The sequence below is a fragment of the Solanum pennellii genome, chromosome 4, assembly GCF_001406875.1.
Source record: "Solanum pennellii chromosome 4, SPENNV200".
Classification (NCBI taxonomy): domain Eukaryota; kingdom Viridiplantae; phylum Streptophyta; class Magnoliopsida; order Solanales; family Solanaceae; genus Solanum; species Solanum pennellii.
The window spans coordinates 71684819-71694883 of NC_028640.1; the positions used below are offsets into that span (position 1 = coordinate 71684819).

A 10065-nucleotide genomic window follows, 5' to 3' on the forward strand; every position below is an offset into this window, starting at 1 on the left:
TTTACCTTGTCTTTTATTTGTTTGTTCTTTAAATTATAAATGCATAATGTTATATAATAACAAAAAGTAATACCATCATCATATTCATCGAAATAATATAATTTATTATAGTATTATGTGACAATATTATACATTATGATATATGTATGGGAAAAGGCTCAACGATGTCATCGAACTTTCAGAAAAAGCTCATCTATGTCATGAGTTAAAAGTTTTGCTCATTTATGCCATTACCGTTTAAGAAAAGGCTCATTCATTACTATTATTTTTTAACAGTAATTTTGCAAAATTATTTTTGACACGTGATCATTAATTTTTTAATTAAGAAAAAAAATTAAACTAAATTTTTTTGATTAAAAAAATTAATTACATGGCGAATTAATTGACCACGTCATCAATTTTTTAAATAAAAAATTCAAAAAAAAAGATTAATTTGTTATAAACAATTTATATTATAGTGAATGTCTAATTATGTTGAGTCCTTGTATGATATGGTTAGGAATCCTACTTGGGGACCAAGTAAGATTTTCCCTTGTAAATAAGATTTGTGAAAGATGTATGAATCGTGAATATAGTTCAAGAGAAATAAGAAGTATTTTCTTTTTTTTCCTAATTTTTCTTCTTCTAAATTTATATATTTTCATAACATAATTCAATTTTTATTCAGAATTTTATTTTTTTTATTTTAAAAATTGATGACATGTCCAATTAATTTGCCACGTCATCATTAATTAAAAAGATTTGATTCAATTTTTTCTCAGAATTATAATTTTTTTTTTAATTAAAAAATTGATGATCTGACTGAATTATAATTGACCATATATCAAAAATAATTTTATAAAATTACTATTAAAAAATAATAACATTAATAAACTTTTTAACTGATAGAACTTTTTTTCCATATAAAATAATACATAAAAATTCAAAATTCATTCATATATATAATATATTACGAAACAATAAGAAACAAACGAACGAATCGATATTGATTTGTTCCTCCTCTACCTGGATAACATCCAAAAAAAGCGCACCTCATTTTGGGCCCTAAAAACGTAAAACAATTTCGTAACAAAACGCAGGCGGCTCACGCCACCACTTGAACACGGACTCCAATTATTATTATTCACCCAAATTCTTTTTCAACAATTCACCTTTTTTGCCCTTCTCCCAAATTCCATATTCTCTTCAAAAATCTATGGAGGTTTTCAATCAATTTCTGCAAATACGATAGATTCAACTAGCCTTATCTGCAGGGTTTTCCTTCTATCTCTACATATAACATACAGGCGAAACTTTTTTTTTTTTTTTTGGTGTTTGTATATATGTGTTTGAATTGTTAGGGGCATGGAGGTGGTTGAGGTGACAGGTACAAAGCCGATCCAGTTGGTGAGAGCTAAATCTAATCAGGATCGGATTAAGGTGAAGAGAAAAACGCTTGAGGCTGTGTTACAGGAATGTCAACGAGCTCTTGAATTGCTTAGTACTACTGGTTCCGTTGAGGATGACACCGATGAATCCAATTCTAGCAGTGATGTTGACCGGGATGCTTTGGATGACTCCGGTCAAGGCTCCTCTACTCCCTCTGCCGATGTTGAGACCGATGAGGTCAGCTTTAATTATTACTAGTTCTGTCTATAATTGTGAAATAGTAGTTGTTAATTTCTTTTTCAGCTTTATCGGTTGTGAAATATTTTGTATATGTGCTAAAAAGTGTTTGAATTGATTTAGTTGGCATCTTTTAATGTTAACAACATGAGCTGAGCTAGAAAATAGATTATACAGCGATTATGTAGCTGAGAAATTTGAAAATTCTTCTAGTTCGATTGAAGAAAAAAATAGAGAAGAGATGTAAAGCATATGGTTATATATGCTAAGTTAGCTAGAAAGTCCTATTATCAAATATTAGGTTATATCACGAGAGTTGTAGAAATCAAGCTGTATGTACCTCCGTATACTCATCATAGTTGGAGAATTGTAAGGTGCTTTTGAATATTACTGATATAATTATCATAATTGCATTTATTTGTGGTTCTAATTTGAGACAGTTTTTCTATTTTATTGCTGCCTTAATCTCTAAAAGGGTTTTTGGTTTTGGGTTTTGAGTTGATGCACAACATTAATTGCATAGTAAAAGAATTGCATGTACTATGTTATGTTTATTTGAGTTGGTCATCCTTATTATGTTTTTATAAGGTATTACATACAATATTTGCTTTTGAACATTGCTGGCTTCTCATTCAACTAGCAGATGCATTGATTTCACTTGTATGGAACAATGATTGACTATTTGTGATTCAAGCAGATCAACGCCACTGTCCCACTCTATTGTTTGGATAGATGGATTTAGGCAATCCACTTATTAAATCTAATTTCTGTGAACATCAACTATAACAAAACGTTTGAAAGTGTGTTTTTTGTGTCTCTTTTTTGTTGTGCAGCTGCGAGATCTCCTGAAATCTAGAGTTCAATGCTCAGATTTCCTTCAAAAGCTAGAGAATGCTCAAGCATCTGTTCCGCAAAACTTAGCTGGTATATTTTCCAGAATGTTGGTAACTGTATGACTACTGAAGTCTTATCAGTCTCCTTCTCAAGTGGGGTCATGGTAGTAATAGCTTCCTTTTTTATTGTGTTGTAGAAGAAGGAAGTTCGTGGGACATGGTCAATGAGAATGACCTTTGGGAAGGTGGAGATCCTGAGTTAGATGGAGAAGACTATGTTTTAGTAAGGCAAGAAGATATAGTGGATGGTATAGCTTGCTTTATGGCTGCATACCTGTTATCTCTTAAGCAGACTAAGGTATGTATGTTTCCTTAGAAGAAACAAGCCTGATCTTCTTGTTCCTTCAAGTGTTGGTTCTTTCCTTTATTTCCTCAAGTGAAACATAGCTCAATGCAACATCCAGTGTTTTGGTTTTCCTTGTAAATTTGTTTATTTCAATTGATCAAATTGCTTACCTTTTGACTTCATAAAGAAAATTCTTACCTTGTTTTTAATCATCTCTGTCATTTTCTTGTGTTCTTATCCTTATCTTAGCAGTTTGTTTGTACTTTGTAGCCCTCTAGACACGAGAATGATGTAGTTGCTACTCCACTCATAATTTACTTTCCTCGAAAGTAGAAACTAATTAAAATTAGAAAGCTAGACTTTGTGGAGTGGCTCACAGCATTCTTAGCGGAGAAGTCCTAGTAGATAAACCTTTCTGCTGTAAATAATGTTAAATCAGTCTCCTGGTTCTCCTAATAGTCAGGTCACTTGCTTTCTGTAGTCTGAAGGAATTCCTTCTATAGTAAGCCACTAAAAGCCTGCAAAGATCTAATGATATCCCCTCTGCCACAAATTATGACACAATTCACATCCCTATATTTCGACAACTATGTTAAAATAGTTTTTATATTGCTTGAACAAACTTCATTTTTTTTTCTTTAAACTGTTCAAAGTAGAATTTGATATCAAGTTTTTTCCATTAAGTTCACTTTTCAATAACCATCCTTACGTTGTTTTTACCAATAGTAATATGTTACGAAACTGAAATGAACATCTTTGATTATCTACCTTATCAAATGATGTTACATAAAATGAAGAAACAGAGGAGTATCTCTTCTTCAGAATCTGCCCCCTTGACTTGCCGAAGGTCATTTCACATCTCTGTGTTTTGGTCAGGAAAGACCTTGATATAAGAGCATTAGTTGATAACTTGTCAAAAAAAGATAGTAGTTGACTAATTGATCAATTTTGGTTGATAAGATTGAAAATAATTTTCCAGTGCCAATGGTGTTTTGAGTTTGCTGTGCTGATTCATGATGAATAGTTTCACATCACTCAAAGTTACTTTAGTGTCTCCTCCTCGCTAGGAGGTTTAATTCTTTGCACTAATTTGTGCAGGATTTGACACCAAACCAACTCCAAGATGGTTAGTTGAATTTCATGCCTTCTTCCAACATAATTAAAAAGAAAACTCTTGTTTTCATTCACTCTGCTTCAATTCATTTTTAAAAGTTGGATTGAGGAAAGTGACATTAGATTTTCTTCACAGCTCTCAGCAAGACATTCTCTTTGAAAAAGAAGAAAGGAAAGCTCCGAAAGGCATGGGATGGAAGCAAAGTTATTTACAATGTAGCATCTTGGGGGGCTACAGCTATTGGGTAAGCCAACCTATTTGATTCAGCAAAGTTGTTCTGCTATCTCTTTTTCAAAAATTGGTAAAGTAGTTCTGCTCTGTTCTATCTCCATGTCTGATGTACTCAGAGATGACAATATATGACAATATTCTGTATAAAATGTTTTTTTTGAGGAAAGTTGTTTCTTTCCTTGTCTGCACTTGTTCTTTCAGTAACAACTTTAAAGCATGTTTTGCTCATTGTAAGGTGGAAACAGAATAGAAAGACAGCTGAACATATTCTTCTTCCCATTGCAGACTATAGCAATGGCTAACTAGTGCTTATAGCTTAAGAAGTGCAAAACAATTTTCAGACACTTCAAGCAAGGAAATCTTTTAGCCTTCATGAATAAGCCTGTAGTCTTTCAGCTCCATGTATTCTCTCACTTTTCTTGGCCAGATTCTCTCCAACTAAAGTTCTTGCCACGTCATCATAATGGGTTATCACTAGGTTTCCCTAATCAAAACACCAAATAGGAGGAGAAACCAAAAAGAATATAAACATGTTACCCTTTAAGCTGTACCCAACAACATACCCAATATAATCCCACTATACTTTAAGCAGTACCCAAGTTTGTCTAACTGTGCTCATTGCTAGATTATTATAAATTTATAATCCATGAATGTGGAGAAGGGGAGAAATCAATTTCGATTGTCTTTAAAACTGATTGAATGTGAATTGGAAAGAAACAAAGGACTGAGTGTGTCATGTAGAATCTTCTTTGTGCTTTTATCTTGGTCTAGTTTGCATAGCATGATACTTCAGTTGTTGCCAAATCGAAAGCTGATGTTTGCCTTAATAGACTAAACTGAATTCTATCTTTGGCATATGCTCGATTCATTTGTTTAGTATGATATTTAATGCCTCCTCGGAAGATTGAAGGATACTAGCAAATCCTAATGAATTCAAGTCTCATTTATATCATTGCCTAAATATGTGTGCTTTTAATCAGGATATACCAAAACCCAGCTATTCTAAGAGCTGCATCAGCAGCATTCTGGACTTCCTGCCGTGTAATATCAAAGCTCTTATAAGCAGCAGTTCTGGCTTAGCTGAAATCCCAAGGCTTCGCCTGCATGATGTAACATTTGCTTGTGCCCTCTGGTTTCTTTTGTTGGTTCTTTAACATGTAATATAAATGTCATTCTTTGTTTAATCATGTAAATATTTCGCCAATTGAATAGCCTGCGTGCAGATTGATGGGGCTTAATCTGATGATCTTGTTTGATTATTGATACTCTCTACTAATCGCAGTTGATCATGATGCCTTCTGAATCATTTAGTAATTTATCGCGTTACAGCTCTCTCGTACCGGTTGTGGAGTGTGACTGTTGAGTAGTTATTTTATTTGCCCTAATGCCTGGTTGCTTAATTTCAAACAGGCAGACTGTACGTTAACTCCAATTGACCACTTGCTACCATATACTTGTAGTACATAAGGCGCCCAACTCGAAGAAAAAAGTTATTAAATGATATAGTAGGCATTTAAACAATTTTGAGTTGAAGTTGAATAAAAAACAACACTTAAGAAAGAAGTTTGCAGATCTTTAGAAGTCTACATAAGATATATAGACAAGTGCTTCATAAGTTATGAACTATCCTTGTTAAAGGATCTTCTTATTACACTCTAAACTCTTTCTTACGCGAGACAAGGAGTTTCTGTGATCAAGTCCACTAACCAAGGGAGAGTCGGAAAATTGAAATAAGAAACATCAACTGATTCTTGAGTGCTTCTGCATATGTAGATAGAGTGAGTGCAGTCATGGAAGAACACAACACGCAGAAGACATACTCAACATGATGTAATTTGACAAAATGTGAATTACAAGCTATAAGTCTTTTATATATGGAGCAGTAGAGTCACCTGCTCCTACAACAAAAATGACTGAGAGACACTATCTCCTATTCTTTCTTCTGTAGCAGGCCTAAAACCCATATGAGAGAACATTTTCACCGTGATCTTCCCTTATCTGAGGCGAATCCACCTGTAGACTATAGGTTATAGGCTATGGTAACGACACCCTTCTTCCTCTTTCTGTTTCCGGAACCAAAAAGGAAACAAAAGAATGGAATTGAATAGGACATCTATACATAATTACATCTAGTAAAAGTAATTTGATCCTTCGTTATTCGATGCATCCCTACAAAGCATTGATCGCACTTCAAGAATGGACCTTGGAGGCTCAACGTCTTTCTCTTGAAGCGAATTGCCTAAAAGCTGCTGCATCTGAGAGGCAAAGGTATCATCTAGGATCTGCAAATGTCAAGTACATAAAATGATGAAACATGAAGTAATTGAAATGCACTTTGTCCTAGAAAAATGAGACGTTGCTACTTACAGAGACTGCAATTCGTGAGCCCTTGTACCAAGACCGGTTCTCTTTCCTGCTCTCTAAGAAACTTAGCACGTCCTGCATCATATTGAAATTGGTATGGATTTTCACATGAAATTGAAGACTAAGCTATCAACCAGAAGTTCAACCAACACTAACCTGTCCCATCCTGTCCCAGTAGCCTCGACAACTTGCGATGAAAACATTAGGTTCAAAAATGGTGTAAAGGTGATTTATGGTACTCGTCAGCTGCTCCTTCAGTGGCTGCATCTTAAATCTTATGTCTGATTCTATGACATTCTCCTTGGAATCTTGTAAAATTTTCTTCAACTTTGTGTTGTTCTGCAGCTTCGTCTGAACAGGAACGGTGATATTTGTTTAGTAGTCAGTGTATGGCTTTAGTTTGAAAGAGATATAAGTGCAGAATTTGTCTGGAGCTACTTATGCATTTTCCATTATTGGCATCGGTTATGAGTTTCTTTATGAAATGAATGACATATATCTTAAAGCAGCCATATAAGATCAGCATAACGGAGCCTACTGTTCACGACTGAACTTTCAAGATAGCAAATTAGCGGTTTGGCTCATGAGTCCGCACTTAAAAGACTTTGCTAATTACATCATGTGCACTGATGTTATCCTGACCAAGCACTTTTTCTCTCCCTTTTATGTAAGTTTCTGAAGTTTCATGATACTTTATTGATAAATCTCATCAGAAGAATCACGTAATCAGTTGAAAGGTTTCAGTAAGTACCAAGTAGACAAATATATAGAGCGAAGTGCATTATCTGTGCGTATTCCTTTTAGTTTTAGATTTAACCAAAATGTATAGAAAACTTACATTTTCCACAAGCTTCTCAATGACTGCTTGCACATAATTTCTGAATTTAGCTCGAAGCATCACAGTCACCTCACTCAGGCGCTCTCCAGGGGCAGTGTTTCCTCCTTCAGGGATACATGAGCCCCAGGACTTAAACTGTTGCTCTATGTTTGGGCGCAGAATGTCTAGCATCCTCTTCATTGAATTCAAAAGAATGCCCAGCTGAAAGAAGGAACACATTTCAGGCCTAAAATTATGTAATAGAAATGTGATGAAGGGCAGATAAGTATGGTTGCTTACATCTTCTGGCACAATATATGGGCAAACTGATCTTTTGGTAAGTTTCTGCACATATTTGAAGCCAAATTTCTTCGGTGTCAAATTCTCCTTTAACGGAGACAAGACATCTGCATATTGCTTCTCCAGTGCATCCAAAATTGCTTTCTCAATATCAGCAATGGCCTTCATACATCAAGAGAAATAAAAAAATTGTCAACTACAAATTAAAATAGTAGTTTCAAATAACCAAAAAATGAAATAAATTGTAAGATGAACAACAAAGTGCAACAACAGCCAGTATGTTACTGCGTATTTGATTCCTTTATCTCAATCTCTCTTCACTTCAAGGAGAAAAAAAGAAATGAAGCAAGGAGAAAGATGAAAATGAAATAAAGTAATTTTTGAAACTGAGAAGAGTGATGCAACACAAGGAAAATAAAAATGAAATAAAATTCAAACATTTTTCAGTGTCTTTGCTTTTCATACAATGTCTCAATGGAGAAGTCTAAATATACCAGTCCTTTTTCAGCAAATAAATATATCAACTTTGGTACAGGCAGAGACCAGAGACTATATACTGGTATACCCACACGGAGCACAAGATAATGAGAGTATCACGGAAGTAATGTTCAATTACTACTGTTCCACTGTCAATTAGTCTGTTAATGAATCCTTTTGACGGTTTATAATGGTTCGGTAAAAAGAAATGCAACAGGCTTTTTAGCAAGTGTGGGGCAACTGCCTACAACAGTATATTTCCATGCAAAGTAGTAAAAGAGAAACAAGAATAACCAGGACATACATTCTCCAATACAAATGTGTACTCCGGCCAGCGGCAGATGATGATCACATAGTCATTAAGAGTTCCTTTCAGGCGCTCGTACATTTCATCGACAAAAGGGGTTGTTGAATGCTGTGTTTTCACTCCCGACCATTTCACCTGTGAGATAAAGGAGTTAATTTAGCCCAATCAAGAAGAATGAAGGATAGAGCAGATCAGCAGAAAGTGAAAACCAATGATAACCAACTCTCCTAGGATAACTTGAAGCAGAACCAAGAAAGCTGTCAGTAGCGTAAAGAGTCAATTTTTCTTTCCATCTAACAAGCAAAAATTGGCCCATCTTAAAAAAACTAAGAATTGGTCTGTAAGAATTGGCCCATCTTCCATCCCCATTGCTAAATGTAAGAACTAGCCCATCTTTAAAAATAAAAATAAAAAGCAAAACAAATCTAGACCTTAGTAGTTATCAATTACAAGGCCTGTTTAGTAGCTAATATTTTTACATTGCATCTGGAAAGCAGCAAGTTGAAAACTCACACTAAGAACTTTCCTCCAAAATTAAACCTGCAAAGAGTGCATGATTTTAACACTCTTCTTATTTTAAAATTTAATTTTCCTCTCAAACACACACATGCAAGAAAATGATTCTGAATCTCCTTGCTGCATTGCAAAATTTTCAAGAAGAAGTGTTCTAGAGACTATCTTACATACAAATGAAGGCTCAATGTTTCCAAGCTCCTCCTATGCTTCTGTTAGGCTACTGAAAATTAAGAAGCCTAATCTAGATTTTAACATCTCGACCCTTGGATTCCTGGATACCATCCAGCCTCCGCCTACAGTGCAAGTTCACATGTGCAGCATAAATAATGAAAAGGCATTGACCAGCATATATAATGAAAATAGCATCGACCAGCATAATCCAGAAGACTAATTAGAAAAAAATAGCACAGTGCAAGATTATGCAAGTCGGATGCCGAGTTACTGGAAAATAATCACACCAAACACAGATCATATGAGATGGTTCATCTTAATGGAGGGATATTAGGGCCAGATTAGTAGAGAGTCGATACACAAAGGGTATAAACATTAAACAGTGCCTGTGAAAGCCTCAGTTAGTACCTTGTCCAGCTTGCAAGATTCCAGCAAAGAGAGCCGTTTATCCTGGATCCACAGGATGATATACAAATGGAACAACTCTTTTGCATCTACTCCTCCTTTAACGGGTCTGCACAGGTTGTTTCACCACAAAATACACCATTTAGCATATAGATCTTATGCATTAAAAAGTGTCAAGACTTACTTGATATTCCAGCAGGCAAGATCCCTCTGGAAATCTGCTGTTGCAATGACAAGGTCAGTCACATGGGGAGAAGGGCCAGCAGGGGGGCAAGCGATCAGGAATGCACGCAATCTACAGCAAAGTTCTGCACTATATATGGCTGAAGAAAGGTTTGGCAAGTCTATGAAGCTGCACACAGAAAATGGAAAACATCGAGGCAGTTAGGAATGTCGCAAGAAATGACAACTAATGGGGAAAAAAACTTGATATTGGACTTGTTGATTGTACAAGAGATGCACCTAAGACTTGTCAACAACAAAATGCTTAACGGTTTTATGCATGAAAGGAGAAACGCACATGTAAGACATAAGCACAAGAGAGAAAGGGAGTTAGAAAAGGAGGGGGAGGAAGGGGGG

General features: G+C 35.2%; 2 protein-coding genes across 3 annotated transcripts in view; one reads left to right on the top strand and one right to left on the bottom strand.

Moving 5' to 3' along the window:
• Positions 1-992: 992 nt before the first annotated feature.
• On the top strand, positions 993-5439 carry LOC107015536. Of its 2 annotated transcripts, XM_027916197.1 has the most exons (7): positions 993-1254; positions 1342-1605; positions 2439-2529; positions 2636-2796; positions 3883-3910; positions 4034-4142; positions 5110-5439. In XM_027916197.1, exons 2-7 carry the CDS (start codon positions 1345-1347, stop codon positions 5189-5191), a joined length of 732 nt encoding a protein of 243 aa, XP_027771998.1. In that variant the 5' UTR covers positions 993-1254; positions 1342-1344; the 3' UTR covers positions 5192-5439. The 2 variants fall into 2 exon arrangements, with proteins under 2 accessions (XP_027771998.1, XP_015071334.1); XM_015215848.2 differs by having other exon boundaries at positions 993-1605.
• A 506-nt stretch (positions 5440-5945) lies between these two features.
• Positions 5946-10065, bottom strand: part of LOC107018142 — a 12507-nt gene continuing 8387 nt past the window's right edge. Inside the window, exons 16-23 of the mRNA XM_015218532.2 lie at positions 9671-9838; positions 9490-9595; positions 8392-8529; positions 7611-7772; positions 7332-7532; positions 6650-6844; positions 6497-6568; positions 5946-6411 (exon numbers count right to left, since the gene is read on the bottom strand). Coding sequence (XP_015074018.1) covers positions 6259-6411; positions 6497-6568; positions 6650-6844; positions 7332-7532; positions 7611-7772; positions 8392-8529; positions 9490-9595; positions 9671-9838 — 1195 coding nt within the window. The 3' untranslated portion in view covers positions 5946-6258. The remainder of the gene's footprint in view (positions 6412-6496; positions 6569-6649; positions 6845-7331; positions 7533-7610; positions 7773-8391; positions 8530-9489; positions 9596-9670; positions 9839-10065) is intronic.

Bases quoted from the DNA above. Each gene is read 5' to 3' on its own strand.
- LOC107015536 (XM_015215848.2), top strand. From the start codon at position 1,345: ATGGAGGTGGTTGAGGTGACAGGTACAAAGCCGATCCAGTTGGTGAGA. The intron at 1,606-2,438 runs GTCAGCTTTAAT...TTTGTTGTGCAG, and splicing joins CCGATGTTGAGACCGATGAG to CTGCGAGATCTCCTGAAATC. The intron at 2,797-3,882 runs GTATGTATGTTT...TAATTTGTGCAG, and splicing joins TATCTCTTAAGCAGACTAAG to GATTTGACACCAAACCAACT.